This window comes from Myiozetetes cayanensis, unplaced genomic scaffold (assembly GCF_022539395.1).
Source record: "Myiozetetes cayanensis isolate MyiCay16 unplaced genomic scaffold, myiCay2020 scf5-8, whole genome shotgun sequence".
NCBI lineage: Eukaryota > Metazoa > Chordata > Aves > Passeriformes > Tyrannidae > Myiozetetes > Myiozetetes cayanensis.
This window is the reverse complement of record NW_026087742.1, coordinates 57596513-57613548: the sequence shown is the minus strand read 5'-3', so window position 1 is coordinate 57613548 and position 17036 is coordinate 57596513. Positions and strand designations below refer to the sequence as shown.

At 38.2% G+C, this 17036-nt stretch overlaps 1 protein-coding gene across 2 annotated transcripts in view; it reads right to left on the bottom strand.

The window, feature by feature from the left end:
- The window catches only part of NAA16 (N-alpha-acetyltransferase 16, NatA auxiliary subunit), a 69322-nt gene that overhangs the window by 48848 nt on the left and 3438 nt on the right, over window positions 1-17036 (bottom strand). For both annotated transcript variants that reach the window (XR_007630990.1, XM_050333095.1), the window contains exons 2-5: window positions 6333-6417; window positions 4001-4105; window positions 3295-3452; window positions 2085-2219 (exon numbers count right to left, since the gene is read on the bottom strand). Coding sequence is in view for 1 of the 2 variants with exons in the window: in XM_050333095.1 (XP_050189052.1) it covers window positions 2085-2219; window positions 3295-3452; window positions 4001-4105; window positions 6333-6417 (483 nt within the window). In the remaining variant the exon portion in view is untranslated. The remainder of the gene's footprint in view (window positions 1-2084; window positions 2220-3294; window positions 3453-4000; window positions 4106-6332; window positions 6418-17036) is intronic.

Sequence of the window (17036 nt, the reverse complement as noted above, 5' to 3'; positions counted from 1 at the left end):
GAAGACTCCCATTCACTACCCTTCAGTCTTTCAACCATCCTTTTAAACCTTGAACGCCATCACCCTTTCATTACAGTTACATACAGTAGTCTATGAAGTCAGTCACAAGTTCATCTATTGAGTTGAGTGCATACAAAGTACAGGGCAAGAGGGCAGATCTGGGAAGTAAACTAAGTAAGAAGTGTAACTCCTGAAAGATCAATGAAGTATCCTGGACTTAATTATTTTAACTGCAGGACTGAAATGTCCAGACACTGAAAAACCAGTGCATTTGGGGACTATTGTGGAAAAACCAAAGTGTGGCAAAATTGAGCTGTGGGTTTGCTTGGCCTCTCCTCACTGCTCTGGACCCAACACATTGATTCTCTCTTCCGGTATTTGGGGTTCTACATGGGCCTGCACTCATCAGGGAACTGGCACAGCAAAGCATAAGACTGTTTTCAAAAGAAATGAAACTAATGTGTTCATATGTATTTTTAGTATTTTAGACAGTTAAGTTGATCACTTGACTGTCTCTACCAATCTAAATAAAGAGGAAAGCTTGACAGGACTAATTTTCTTTAAAACTATGTTGTCCAGCACTTGTAGTGTATTTCTGTCCTTCAGTGCTTAAGTAGCTTTTCCACCACTTGACTATGTCTGATATGATGCTAATCAACAATTAAACCAGCTCAGTGTTCATGAATAAGCAATCTTCCCATTTATGGGAATTCCCAAGCATCTCCAGCTTCAACAGAAAATGGCATGACAGCTTCAGATCTTCTAAGGATTTCTTTGTTTTAGGGTGAGATTTGAGATTGTGGTAACTTGCACAGCACACACAACTGATTTAAAATGTTCATCTATAGCAGATGGCATTTAAATCTGGCTTAGTCAGTAAACTGAACAGTGTATCATGACTGGCCCCAAACAAGTATATTTACACACTATCTTTGAGAAAAGACAACAACACTAAGAGTGTCACTTGTTTTCTTCAAGGGACCAAATACCAGTATTAAGCCCTCTTAGTCCTTGAAAGAACTTCAATTTCTCACACTACATTTGCAGTTCTTCCATCTATTATATATTCTAATTCAAAAAGTCATTTCGACACTAAACTCAGATTGGGTTCTGCTGACTCATTTGAGAACTTTTTGATTGTCAACTGTTCATAACAGATGATCCAATTTTGATTTAAACTTATTGCTTTCAGTGTTTACTCAACACTGTATATAGCTCTTCTGAAGTATCAAGCTATATACACCTGGCTTGCAACATCCTTTCTTTGACCATAACACATGATTAAGACAAACACTGGTCTCTTCTGGCAATTTACTTTCTTCAGGATTTTTATAAAACACTTCCAGGATGCCTCCCCAGTTGAATGCATCTATAAACACATTTTTTTCTTTCCGTGTTACAGAATAATCAACACCTTCACTCTGTTCTACTAATTCAGACTGTACAGCTCTGCATTAATAGTAACATAACAAGGGAATAATCTCTCCCTTAAAAAAGGTTATACTCAGTGACTTTAGCATTTGTACCACTTGATTTACTTCAAGTTCCAGTAACACCAAACTGGTTCAAAGTATTTTCAGCTACACTTTGATGTTGCCTTGAAAGCAAACATTGGTTTTAAAGTGTATTATATACAGATGCATACAAACCAATAAAAGTTTTTCATATCCTTTCTAGAGATGTAACAGCATCCAGACTATGATAAGAGAAAGGGCAAATGAGCACATCCAATATTAAACAGCATTTTCTGTAGTTTCATCTACTCTAAAGGGGCAGGATCATCACAGCTTTTCTTTAGCTACAAGCCTCACAAGCATTAAGTTACTCAGTTACTCCACATGAGACTACTCTTGTATCTTAAACTCTAACAATCTATTGAAATGGAGGAACAGTATTCCTGTATAATTTGTGTCAACTGCTAAGCTCCTGGAAGTCTTTCTGCTCAAAGCAGAAAGCTCCACAAATAAAAATGTGTTTCCTTATTCATAACTGATTTCTAATTATGAAGAAATAATTCCTCAGATTCTGATTACACACTGATTCACTTATACAAAAAGTATTCTTTCCAGAACAGGAATTCTTACCTGCTGGGTTTTCCTAAACTCTTCAAGTAATTTTAAGGCCATATCATAATCTTTTAGTAAGTGGTATGCAATGGCATATCCAATCCAGGAAGCCCGTTGTGTGGGGCGCAGTTGAAGCAGCTGGTATCTCGTCTCCTTCAGTAAAGGAAAAGTAATTTTAAAACAAGAGATGTCTAAACAGAGTTACTCCACATTCATCATGATTCACCACCAGTACAGCTAATATTTCAAAAGAACCTTTAAAAGCCCTAGGGAACTTTTAAAATTCTAACAGCATGGGGAAAAGCAGCAAGTTTCTGTCTTATAAATCCAGGGGCTACATTCTAAATATAAGAGTCGTGGCACAAAGCATAAACTCTTCTTTGTTGGGACAAAAAATGACACAAAAGGTGTCACTTTAAGAAACAACTCTTAAGGGTCTAAATTATTTCCAGAAATAGAGCACTGAAATCTCAGAGAGCAGTTTCCATTAGAAAGCACGAGCTCACTGCTACTGAAAGAGCAGTCCCACTCTCCTTATGCCTAGGCACACGGTCCTCATACTGCTGTGGCACTTCTCAGAACCTTTTCCTGAGTCAAATCATATCCTTAAGTCAGCTATTCCCTTTTCCCTTTGCATTAGCAAATTCAACATCATCAGTAAGGAGACCAGCTAATGCCAAGCCTGGAGTCCAGTCCTCTACTTCACATGAAACAGCCAAATCAGCTATTTTGAAACTACTAACTCTGCTTTTAGACAAATATTAGCATTTTAGTTATGAGAATAATCAGCACTGGTATTCAAGAAATCAGTCATCATGGGCCAAGTTACTCACATACTCAGAGGAAACATGATAGCATACTTTTCACAAAAACCACCTCAGCATATGCACCCAAAACAACCTTTGCAGTATTTCACATTAGCACTGTAAGTACTCCTACTTGCTAATCGAAGTCTCATCCCTTTTTTCTTACTTTGTGAAAAATTAGTTGAGAACAAATTTTACAAGGTGATCCACAAGTCAAATTCACAGAACAACTATTTCCAGTTCTGCTCTCAACATTACATGGAGCTCTGCTGCAGTATGTTTTCATGCTTTCCTAAACAATAGCTTAAAACACTTTTGAAACAGAAAAAAAGAGCAACAATAAAAGACTTCATAATGGAACAGAACAACAAGGGAAGGCTATAAATAGCAGCAATAAATAATAATTCAAAGAGAATACTTACTCTATATCCTTCTAAATCCCTCATCTGAATCTGCAACAGAGAAAGATCTCTCAAGATCTGCAGATTATCTTTATCTAGTTTGAGTGCATTCCGGTAACACTTGATGGCTTCATCATATTTCTTATCTGAACGCTGCAAAAGACCATAGACATGCCAACCTAATGCACATTAAGGAAGATACATTTACAATTTTCACAAAGTAACTGCTATGCATTTGTGTTACAGTCTAAACAACTTGACACTTTCCTTGAAGATCAGCACCATGATAAATGTAGTTTGATTACTGCAGCCAGGCTTTATTGACATATTTGAAAATACTAAATGCTTCCAAATAATTTGTTGTCACATTCATAACCCCCCTGAGCATTGTTATACAAATTAAATTATCCAAACTCCATAAGACCATAAGTGTTATTCCTAGAGATTTATTGTTCAAATATGCTACTGCAATTACAGTACAAATTCTTACTTACAGAAGTGTTTCATTCTAGGAATACAACTGGTGCACAAGTTCTACTTTTTCCTCTCTTGCCTATCTGTAACCTCAATTAGACTCCACACTTTACAGAGCTCCACTTTATTCATTGGCAAAGAGAAATCTTAGCATTTCTGTGCATCAGAAGTCTTTGTCATAATCTCAGCATCTCAGATTTCCATCAACAGTATGTCATAGCAAAAAGATCAGGTTTTGTACTGCAAAGGATACAGACATGACTCTTTACATCATTACGAAGTCCTTTACGAACAAATTCATACGCTTCTTCCTTCTTCCCTAAGCAGTTCAAGGTCAGTCCTTTCATCGCGAGCGTCTCTGTAAGAAGTATCATATACTTATGTTTCTGACTCCCCATATGTCAGCCTCACAGTGAAGATATCCTTTGAAGTTGTTACACAGTGAAGTTCCCCATTAAAATATAAATTTAGATCGTGACAGTAGCCTAGCACAGCTGAAGACTGTTATATGGAAGCGTATCCTTTCTTGAAATGGGTCTTAAAAAGACCACTGCAGAGCACCGTACCGACGTGATGAACACAGACAACACAAACTTTAATTAATTTTAAAAACCCCATCTGATTGGCTTTAAGGGAGTTAACAACAAGCTGCAGCAAATTTAGAGAGCTTCTCAATGTGTGTTTAAGTTCCAGATAGGCAGACCAAGAAAAAAAAAAACTCATTAGGCTGTGTCATACGATAAGAAACAAATCTGTCACAGTCAGCTCCACTGTTACAGACTGCTTACAAACCATTAGTTAAGGGAAGAGTATTTCTTGCTACCATGTTTGGGGTGTAAAAGACCTTCTCAATGTAACAGCATTTTTATCAACATTTTGAGAGGCACAAGATTTCAAATAACACATTGATATGACTACTGCTCTCCCTCTTTCCCCAACCTTCAAGGCACACAGGGGGAAGTAAGTTGCATGTAAATGCATGCATTATACCTGGCAGCTGTTCCAGATTCACATTTCAGGTTTTTTGTTAAATAAGAGATCACTTGTCTTGGGTCATGCCAGAAGATTAGTCACCTTTTCACCACAGTACTCTGGTTTTCCTCCAACTGCAACCTTTTACTCAGTATTAATGGCAAGAGCCCATGATCTCAAGATCAGCTATAACAGTAGTTTGAGGTTTTATTGATAGACCTGTTTAACACTTTTTCTGTAAAAATGCACCAAAAGTGAATGATGAACCAAAATGAGTCAAGTGGGGGTTTTTTGTCCTCCATCCATGCTGTAAGAACAGAGAAGGCTAGAATGATACCTTCCAAATAATATCAAGAAGTTTGAAAGAGAATAAATATCCCCACTGTGGGAAGAGGGCCAAAGTACTCCTGCATTCCCACACCAAAGAGATAACTGCCCAGCCACAGCAATCCATCTGTTTGCCACCTTCTCACTAAACTTTTGAAATTCCTAGTCTCTGAAGCTAAGTGTGACAACAGTACAGCTTTCCATCAGATCACTTCATTGGCTTAGTTTTGCTTCAGCTGTTCATTCCAGGCTTTACTCCCAAGCTTCAAAGCCATTAGTGGCTCAGAGCCCAAGTAGTACATGGATTGCCAAGGCATCTAGTTGTCCTGGAAAAGTTTAAGAGGCAGCAAGAGCAGGAAAGACAGATCTGTGTACAGAGAAGTTACAAAAACACAAGTGTTAGTAGAGACAAACGCTCCAGGTCAGAGCTGGAGTAAGCAATCTAGCTTTGAGGCATCAAAACTACTTTTATCTCCAGGAAAGCAAATGAAGATAAAGAAACAGCAGACATTGATGGAAGCATGAAAAGGAGTAGCCAAACATTTTTGCCAAGATTTGACAACGTCAAATAGGAAAACAATTTTATTGACAAAGTACATATACACTCAGGTTGCTTCAACATAAAAAAACCAAGAAAACGTCACTGTATCAGAAGGAAAGACTGTCTGAACCCTGTAATACAGTAAGGCTAGAGAAACTTACTGAGGATGTAAATAGAAGCAAGATTTTGCTGCCCTGTTTCCTGCAATACTTATCAGAACAGGATCTCCAGATTCTGTCTTCAGCTTCCAGTCTTAACAGCAACAGTGTTACACTTTACTCTGCTTCTTATAAGTAGCAATTTGGTATGCAGCACAGGAAATTTAAGAGTATGAACTTGACCAAAAAAAAAAATCAGATTTTTAATCTATTGGCAGAACACCTTCATGCAATATCCAAAAAAAGGCTGGGTTTGCCTTAAATAGGAACATAAGAAAAACCCACACTAGTATTCTGACCCAGAAACCTAGAAAGGCAACTTACTTGGAAGCTCCACTGAAGTGTGCTTCCACCATATATTTTGATCTTCAGCATCCCACTGCACAGGAGTTTTTGGCTGAGCTAGAGTGGGAACTTGGTCAGAATACAAAAAGACTGAAAATCCTGAGTAATTATTCAGTCATAAGGACAGAATCACACCCTGCAACAAGCTCCTTTCTTTCCTATTAGCATGAAATAGACTGATTATACATTTAAGCTCATGACAAGAGAAAAAAAACCACATAAAATCTTGAGTCTGCAGTTACCTCCATGTTCAGCAAATTTTGGGTTAGAGAGGATCATCTTGCAGAACTTGAGTCCATTTTTGTACTGTTTTTGTTCGTAACATTTCTGTAAAAGAGGTGAAATACAATCACTGAAATGCATTTAAAGCCAGAGTACCATAACACACTATTACAAATGCAGCCGTTCATTCAGCAAGGTATGGGGATCAGATCACTAACAAGCTCTACTCAAATATGGCCATTCATATCACATTGCCTTTTTTCAGCACTCAGAATGTGCAACCAATATTCTACCTCACAGTCTACTTTTCTATTAAAAAAAAAAAGTAATTCCTTTTCAACAGACAAAGAGAAGTAGCAATGTCTACTTTGATGTAAAATTTCTTAAAATAGAGAGCCAAGTCAGAAATCATAACTCAATAGAACTTTTGAGAAGAGTTAAGTCTTAAAGAGTCTAGACACTCCTTTCAGCATCCCATTTCTCTGGCCTAGTGACATCCTAGAACAAGAAATAAGGCAGAAGACTTTCCTAGTTGCCAATGCAGGTTTTTGGAAAGAAGAGAGAAAACATGAACTAGGACAGACCAACCATAACCTCCAAAATCTATATCTAGATACCAGGGGGAGAGAATTTACCAGGTTATTGAAAAAATAAAGTATCTAGTTTCTATCTAGAATAGTACAGTTAAGGGCTACTTTTATATTTACTTAGAATACCATTTACTTAATTACTAGGTAAACTGGCAAACAATGTAGTACACCTGTGGGAACATACAGAAGAAATGAAACATGTGAACCTGGGTTCCTTTTCTTCTTTAGAAAGATATTACTTAAGTCAATAAGTTCTAGTAATTTAAATCAATTACTGATCACTATAGTAGAACAATTAAATTATTTAAACCAGTTAAAGGCAGGTTTGTATCAGTAAGCATGAAAATGATTTGAGATAATTTAAGATTTTTAACTGCAGGAAAACCACCAAACCAGGCTTAACTTGGCACCATTTTCAGTTAATAAGGAGTATTGTCCTGCTGTAATTTAGACAGCTATTCTCAGGAGAAACTATGTCATTGCAGTTATGTGCTTGAGTGCTTTAACAGTCTCTCATAGATCATTCCCACTCCATCAATCTTCCAGGACAGAGGTAAAATCTGTGTTAAATTAATGTGGAGTGTAGTAACTCCTTTGCAGTCAGAACAGATCATCACATTGCTTCCGAGGTACAAGCAAAAGAAATATGCCTGTGCTCACTTTTGGGTAATCAGCTATGGTGACAAAACAAGGGTCCTGCTCCAATCTGTGGGGAAGGGCTTAACTGCAGACAGTTTTTACATTCTTGTTGCCTGAAACTCAAGACACCTGCAGTTAACCATGACTAAGCGCAGATCAAATCACAGAATAATTTCTGAATTTAACAGGAACCCTTCAAGGTCATCAAAACCACCTCTCAAAAAAAAAAAAAAAAGAAAAAGAAAACAAAGAGCTAACTCTGATAGTCAATCAGGTTGCTCTGTCTGACTGACCTATGGCAGGACAGCCACAGGGTTCCCATTAGAGGCAAATAGTTATACTATGGGAATTAACATTTAAACAAAAGCAGCAGAATCTTTGAGATTTTTTTTAACTGAGAACTAGCTTCCACACCTTATCTGAAATAACGCAGGTTGTGGCAAAACTTGGAGTCTCCTCTAGGAGAAGGTCAAATTTTCCCCATTCATCTACTTTCTTTGTTAACATAAGATGCTTAATATAATTTTTTAAGAATCCTAGGAAAATACCAAGAATGCTCCAAGTATGCTTTCCAAACAGGTAAGCCTAAAAAGAAGAGAATAGTGAACATTCATCCACAATTCTACAACTCTTGCAATGTCGAGTGAAACTCCACAATACACAGCGGTGCTTAACCAGAAGCTATTTGAGTCAAGTGTGCACTTAAAATAGATCCATTATCCTTGTTCTGATATTTTTATCCAATAGAATTCAGTCTCAAGCCTAGAATAAGAACTAAATTTAAGATTATAGACAAGTGTGATTTTTGGAGAACAGACAAGATCACATTTTCCAAACCCCAACAGATGAATGGGAAAGAGAAATTAGTCTTCCTCTAAATGTGGAGTGCATTAAGTTCAATATTCACAACTTTTTGGCTTGCTGATAAGACAACCAGCATACTTTGTTTAGGTTGAAAAATGACCTGTAAGATCATCAAGTCCAACCTTTAACCCAGTACTGCCAAGTTCACCACTAAACTATACCCCTAAACACCACATCTAACACGCCTTGTAAACACCTCTGGGGTTGGTGACAACTGTTTCCCTGGGCAGCCTCTTCCAATGCTGGAGAATCCACTCAAGTGAAGAAATTTTTCCTCAGATTCAACCTCCCCTGGTGCAACTTGAGGCCATATCTATCTTGTCCTGTCTCTTGTTACCTGGAGAAGAGGCTGACCCCCACTTTGATACAGTCTCCTTTCAGGTAGTTGTAGAGTCTTAAGGTCATTCCCAAGCCTCCTCTTCTACAAGCTAAATAATCCTAGTTTCCTCAGTCTCATAGGACTATACTTGTACTCACAGTGCTTGTCAATAAACAGTTTAGCCCAAAACCAGACACAAAGCATTTCTTGACCAGCTGCTTGTTAAGTCAATAAGTTCTAGTAATTTAAATCAATTACTGATCACTATAGTAGATAAATAAAGTCATTTAAACCACTTAAAGGTAGGTTTGTATCAGTAAGCATGAAAATTACTTGAGGTCACTTCAGATTTTTAACTGCAGGAAAACCACCAAACCAGGCTTAACTTGGCACCATTTTCAGTTAATAAGTTAATTAATTAGTAAGTTAATTACTAGTCAAAAGAGGGTCTTACTACAGAAACATAAGGGGTATGAAATGGAACTTTATGCATTCCATGCTTTATGGGTCAAGTCTTGCCAGGTAATCAAAAGGTGACTTACCAGCCCCAGTCCCTCCAAATACATATACGCACATGCATTTGTAAATAAATTCTGTATTTATAACAATACATTAGCTTAAAAGTATATCAAAATGAAAGGGCTTTGCTCAGCAATACAAGTTATTTGTCTCTCATCATACATACACACACACACGCACACATGCACTGAAAGGCTGACAGATTCAGTTACATGGACAAGCATCCAAACCTCATGAATGTATTACTTTCAAACTTCTGTCTGGCCAAAAAATACAGATGAGCACACTATGCTCCACCCGTATTTTGTTTACAGGAGACTAGAGTTTGATGGTATACGATACCATCTCATTTTGTAGTACAGATGGGCATTTCATAGATGAGAAGCCTGATGTCTCCACACATGTTCTCAAGTCTTTTTACTAATCAGGGCAAATGTAGCTAAAACGCATTCATTACTATCTGTCCTACTATATTAAGTCTTTGGTTTACTAAAAGCTCAAGCTAATATGTGGGGTTGGCTTTTTTTGTTGTTTGTATTTTTTAAACTACCTTGCCTGATGCTCTCCATCACCCTTTTATGGCAATCATTTCCTGCTAAAACTAAAGCCAAATCATAAATGTTCACACACTTGAAACCTCAAAGGGAGATTTTGGCAAGGCCAAAGTGTTATCCAGAACTCTTGTTACCAGATGCCCCTGGAAGGATGTTACCTCCTCTGGCAAAAATCTCTTGGAAGTTTTTTCCCTTTTTCAACACCAACTCAAAGATATAATCTATGGGTAGACTTTGCCATAAAATTAAGTTAGATATAACTTTATGTACTTTCAGGGGAGTATCAAGTGCCTCTACAAAGATGTCAAATAGGAATTGCATCTAAGAAGTAACTATGACTGTAAAGGATACAAAGTAATAGTAACAAGGAAACAGCAAAGAAAAACTTTAAAAGAAACAAAAGAAGAAACTTTATTGCTGTATTACAGTGCTTTGCTGCTTCTGCTTAAGGAACCGCCACTCACAAATGTTAATTTATTTTTTTGCATGATGTCATTTTTTTTTTTAAAGACACAAACACTTCCATCCTTAAAACAGACAAAACCCCCTTTCATAACTAAATATAAACAGAATCAGGGATCTGAATCACTCACTAAAATTACTTATAAAACAGGACTTCACATATCACTGTTCAATCACATGTCATTCACATGTACATTACGTGTAACTGTTTATAACGTCAGGTTAATAAAGGGATGCTTTTACCAACTACATCTCCCTAGACAAAGCATTTGCTACTTCGAAAAAGGCCTTGCATTTAGAGAACAGCTAAATTTTTCACATACTGGAGCCACAGTTTAATACACAGCTTGGCAATTTTGTGGCTGAAGAACATCTGCTTATGGTCCTCAGACATTAAAGTTCACTTCTGAGAAGTCCTTTAACAAAAAAAAAAATCTCAGCTGGCTACTCAGGGACTGCAGCAACCAATTCTCTTCCTCACTTCATGGCCCTGAATGTACTACCGCCTCTGAATTGTACTAAAATGATATTTCATAAATCATTTTCATGCGAAGGCTGGCAAAAGCCATTCAAAGAATGAGGACACCTATCACATCAAACCAAACAGCAGCGTTAAACGCAGCGCTCAGGCTTCCTTGATCAACTTAAATGTTTTACTAATTTTAAATTATTTAAGAATGGTCCGTGACTGTAACAAAGCTGCAGAGAAGAGGGTCAATCCAAATTTTACTCTGACCTGTCTCATGGTAAGCATGCATAAAGGGGGCTTATGAGAAAGACAGGGACAACTTTTTAACAGGGCCTCTTGTGACAGGACAAAGGGTGATGTTTCTACACTAAAAGACAGTCAATTCAGACAAGACGTAAGGAAGAAATATATTACAACGAGGATCATGAAACACTGGAACAGGCTGCCCAGAGGAGTTACAGATGTCTCCTCCCTAGAAACATTCAAGGGGCTCTTGGCAACCTGATCTAGTTAAACATGTCACTGCTTATGGCAGGGGGGTTGGACTACATGGCCTTGAAAGGTCCATTCCAACCCAAGCTACTCTATATACAATTTCTTTAACAACAATACCACAATTTAAAAATTGGTTTTGCTGTCTTTTGACAAGACCTTATCAAACACAAAATCCAAACCACTGCCAACATTTTAACACCATTCTCAGAGCCTACCTGTACAGCCCACCTTCTATTCATACAGGTCTGCACATCAACAGGCTGCCTTGCCAGAAATGTGCTGGAACATCAGAACCACCAGTGTGAAAAGTAGAACTTTCAACTGATTCAACTGTTTTTACACAGCTGAATAAATACATCTTCAAGCTTTATTAGAAGAATATAGAATAGAAACATTAGGTTGGTAAAAGACTTCTAAATCACCAAGTCAAACTACCAAGTCCACCAACCATGTCCCTAAATGACACATCTACATGCCTTGTAAGTACCTCCAGGGTTGGTGACTCAACCACTTCCCTGGACAGCCTCTCCCAATGCTAAATAACTCTTTCAGTGAAGAAATTTTTTGTCATATCCAATCTAAACCTTCCCTGGTGCATCTCTAGGCCACTTCCTCTTATCACATCACTTGTTACGCAGGAGAAAACACTGACCTGCACCTGACTACAACCTCCTTTTAGGCTGTAAAGAGTCACAAGGTCACCCCTGAGCCTCCTTTCCTGAGCCACTCCTCATCAGACTCGTTTAAGTTAGTCTTCCCTGCTACTGTACTTCCATATAATCCTACTTGCAGACCTCTCATTACTTCACAGTTTCAACCTTCTTCTTGCCAGGTTACTCCTGTCACCAAGATTTTGGTGTAAAACTCTGGGGGGGTGCTGGCAACACCTAAGATTCATTAAAAAAAAAAAAAATTACCCTTAAGTTCTCAATGCTTACATCTTCAATTTTTTCTACTGTGTGTCTGCTGTGCAACACTGCGCATAAGGAAGGAACTCAAGAACTAAATGTGGAACATAAGAGCCTAAGGAAAAAGGACAAGGTTTACACACCAAGCCTTAAGGAAAGAATGTTGGAAGTCTCTGCAGGTCACGGTTGTGAACTAGTTCAGTAATAAAGAAAACCTCAAAGATATCAATGACTGATTCTGATCAGCAACTTTTCCTGGGAGCTATTTGACAAGTATTTAGGGGCTGATCAAGTTACTAATACACATTTATGCCCCAAACCAGGTACAATCAATACAGCAACATCAGCACAGTGTCGGTATTCTTAACTGGCATTTAACACTGGGACCTTTAAAAAGCCTTCCTTGTTTTATTGCACACCTATAAAACAATGCTATTTGCACCTAACAGATAAGCTATGTTTTTCACAGCAGCTGATAAAATTAGTTCTCCAAGTACCATTGTTAGATTTCAGGCAAAACTCACTATGTAATGTTTCTAGGCTAATAAATAATAATTACTAAATTGTTCACCAAGTTGACAGCAAGGTCTGACAGTAAATTGTTTGAATTATAAGGTCTGAAAGAGTTTGGCATCCATGTTGGAAATGTTTCTCAGATCACAAAATATATGGGTACTATGCAGTATTGATATTGGAAAAAAAAGCATCATGATAACCATTAGAGTCCAGAAACAGACTAGGGACCTCTGCATGAGGTTTCCCGAACAGCAATCCTCTCTTCACACTGATTTCAGTTCACTGATGTTTTAGAGAATGAAAAAAAAAAACTATCAGCTGGAAGGGACTTCAGCTCATGGAGACCAAAAAACCCTCCCACAGCATCTTAGACTTCTAGCCCAGGACAACGTTTCCAGTGTATCAACAGGTTCTTCCACCCACTCCCCATGCCTGTGCTGGTTTAAAAGTAAACCAGCAGGAGAAATGAACCCAACTTCAGATATTACAAGTCAGAGTTACAATTTACTAAGAAGATTACAATAAATACAATGATACAGAGAAAACTAGTTTTAACCCCCAAAGACCGAAGGATAACCCAGCACCCAGGGACAAGAACAAAGTAGTGTTCATTAGCCCCTGTGCTGAACACCACGTGGGCCTCCTGGGTGCAAAATAAAAGGAAAGGAAGACCTGTTGGTTCAGATGATGGTCGCAATTCTGTTGAGGTAATGATTGCTGTCCTGAAGAGAGTGGCAGTTCCAGTCCTGTCAGAGTTCTGGTCCTGCTCTCGATCTGATCAGTGGTACCAGAAGTCCTCAAAAAAGTTTATAGATGCTCAATTTGAGGAGCCCAGGACAGGGAGTTTCACTATGTGTGATTTAACTCTGTGAATGATGGGATATTTTTGGAATCTTTGCTGGTCTAGGTGGTGCAGCTGCCTATAATGCCAGTCCAGTATGGCCCATTAGCAGAGATGACCCCTCAGGCTGGGTGTGAAAGTGCAATGCCTCCCTGGAGGGGAGGTATCACAGCTGAGTCATTGGTGTGAACACAAAGAAACACTCCCCTGTCTCCCAGGTTCTTTAACCCCAGCTTGTAGCCTGGGGTGTCAGGTGTGCCCTGGGCAGCTGCTGCAAACAATCCTTTTATTAACAGTCCATCAGAAATGGCACAGAGGGTGTAGAATACACAGTTTTGATTATATCCAGATAATGATAAACTGGTCCTGGCCCCTGTAACTAGGACAATGCCCTACAGGTATATTACACATGCACAGACACCCCCACCCTCTGCTGGTAAGAGGGCTCATCAGCCGAAATAGAAAGAGGAAAGCAACTTAGATATATCCTCTCTTGCTTCAATTGTCAAAATGGACAGGCCACAGACTTCTTCCCCAGACCAGGGACTTAGCAATGCAGAACAGTGCTGAGTCACATCACAGACAGTGGTGTACAACAGAGCAAGCTGCCAGCATTATACAGTGGTAACAGTTTCAAAGTACTAATGCCACAGTAATATCTAAGTTTTCATTATCATGATTCTCTGTATACAGAGAATCACATGGGCAGAATTTTCTCCTTTAACCAGCTTTCCCCAATTATTTAAGTTCAATACAGAAAACATAAAAATACCACCACGTGCATTATGTACAATAACAGCTGTAATCCCTGCTATCTGTATTCTTTATTATCAGCAGAATAAAACTGATGTCTTTATTATTGGAAAGAATATGTATAAGAGAATGTTGTTTCAACATTCACTGTCATAGACACCTTTAAAAGCCCTATAAGCTACACCTCTTTTAAAAGGGGAAGCTACGATCAATAAGCTTGCCCTAAATTAAGACCTATCCTAATTTCATGCTGCGCACACTCAATACTACTTGAATCCCTACAACATCCTTTGCTTCAAAAGGGCAGAAACAAGAGAACAGAGAGTAGAAAGAGCTCTTTCTGACAAGTAGTTAGCATTTGCAACTTTGTCGCTACTTGAGGTAGTAGAGTTCTCTGTTGTTTAGGAACATGCACGTGCCTCTGCAAAGCAGAAACCATAACAGCAACACTAGAAATTAGACCCCGTCACATATTTTTCACTTGTTTTCAATCTGCACTTGGTGTAGAAGTACTGGAGAGACCAATCTGTCACATTTCCTGGGATGAACTGCAATTTGCCTAGCAAGAACTCAGACCAAGCAGGTGGCTCCACAAGCTAGCGGAACTGCATCTGTGAGCAGTTAAGTAAATTAAACCACAAACATCAGCACTGTTTTGTGGGACCTGATACATACACACCAAAATAAACATCAGGCTTTAAAAGTTATGCTTTTATTTAGACATCTAAAAGCAAGTTCAAGGCAATTACCAGTGCATATTTCCAACTTCATCTCAACATCCTATATTCAATTACACAGTGATTCCGACAAAAAGTTCCACTAATTAGAACAGATTTGTGCAGAAAGATCAGACCCACCTGGTAAGATACAAGTGCTGGATGCATAAACAGACCCTTATGAGTAAGAGGAGAATTGTTGCAGTTCTTACCAGAATGTTCAGCCTCCAGTTATTTGTACCTCACCAACCCTCTGAGCCAAAGGGACACACAGAAAAAGCGGTTGCCTGCATACATATTAGCTAAGAAGAGGTTTGGATGCTACAGAGCTAATACATCATGCAGCAAAGGGTTCCACAGCATAACCACCTTTTTACTAAGAACTTATTAGAGCCTGCTACTCTACAGCCGCTATTTCTACCAAAATAAAAACTAAGCACAATAGCTCAAAAATAGGCAAGACCCTCCTTAGCTTCTCCAGATTGTTCATATCTTCTGTTCTTTCTTCTTCTGTCAGGTAATTTCATACCTGCCTCCATCACCTGAAGAGGCTTGGGGGCAGGACCAGGGGAAAGAGCAAAGCACATAACATTGCAAATGTACACTTGCAGTGAACTGGAGCAGTGGCATAGTAGCATTTTTCTTTTCCCAGGATTCACTTGTTTTCAACTATTGTACAAGAAAACTGTTCTAACAGAACCTCAAACATCCCTAAAATTGCAAATCTTAGAGGCAATCCATCCCATAACACACAGTAGGTCTGCATTAAATTAGGATTTCCAAATCTACCATTCATTTACAACTGATTTTACTTGTTATGACCCAACTTACTCCAGAAATGTGAAGTACCTCTGCATGTTTGCAGGTGGCCTTCACTTTTTGTGCCATGAATAGTTCAGTACAACTGAACTCTTCTTGCTATTCGGTGCTTGTTCTGTTTCATATAATCACTGCCAATTAGGAAAAAAAAAAAAAACACACAGCACAAAGGGACTTAACTCTGAAAAATTACCATTTTTAAAATGAAAATTCCTGTATGAAAGTCCAGAGACTTTCCAGAAGAAACAACCAGCATCATTCCACAGAAGTCTGCTTTATGAGCCTTTCATGATGACCTTCACAAACTCCTTTTGAAAAATTATAACAGGAATATTTACTTAGGATAAAGTCTTCTCCAAATCAGACTCCCTCAAATTACTGACAGATGTGAAGTTTGGTCTTTCCTTATGAAAGTCTTACTAACTATAATCATTAGTTTGTTATCTATTCTCCACAACTCTGTCATATTAGAAGAATGCAGCTGGCCAGGCATCCTTACCACCTCTCCTGGAAGTCCTTATCAAGGAAACAGCCTGCACTCTTCCTAGGCTGCCCGTTGGTAGCAGCACAAGAAACAACCACACCACTCATCAGTCTTACAAGTTACACCAAGAAGACATTACCTGACTGCTCCACACTCCTCTCTGTAAAGAAAGGCACCTTTAATGACTTCAAATACCCACTACTCCAGTGGTGGATTACAATGGTTACCTCAGATATGTTATTCATCTCATTTGGGAGGTACTAATTAGCAGAACATACCTTCACAATTATGGAGTCTAATAGTTCCGTAACTCCCCCACATCATTACTAGGAGATTGATTACTCTCATGGTTATAATCCATTATTATTTAATTAAATAAAATCTTAAAAAAAAGCTTTTAGAATTCTACAAATAAGAATTAACTTCTACAAACACTTGTATATTTAGATTTTATCAAAGAATAAATTTCCCAAGATTATTGAAGAAGTTGGGAAACAAAAAGGACATTACAGAGAAGTTAAACAACTCTTCAGATAGGGTACTTTAAATAACTCCTAAGATTTCCTCACCCCCGAAAATGGAAAATACATGACTGAGTGAACTATGGAGCAACAAATCACTGCTTCAAAGGGATATACTTAAACTTTTTGTGTTTTATTACTTAAGTCAGCTGCAATTAAAATAGTAAACCTTATTTGATTCAACTACAATGTGTGGAACTCACTGAGAAATCAAAGGATTAGTTATTTACAGTCATGAAACTATCCCCAGTTATA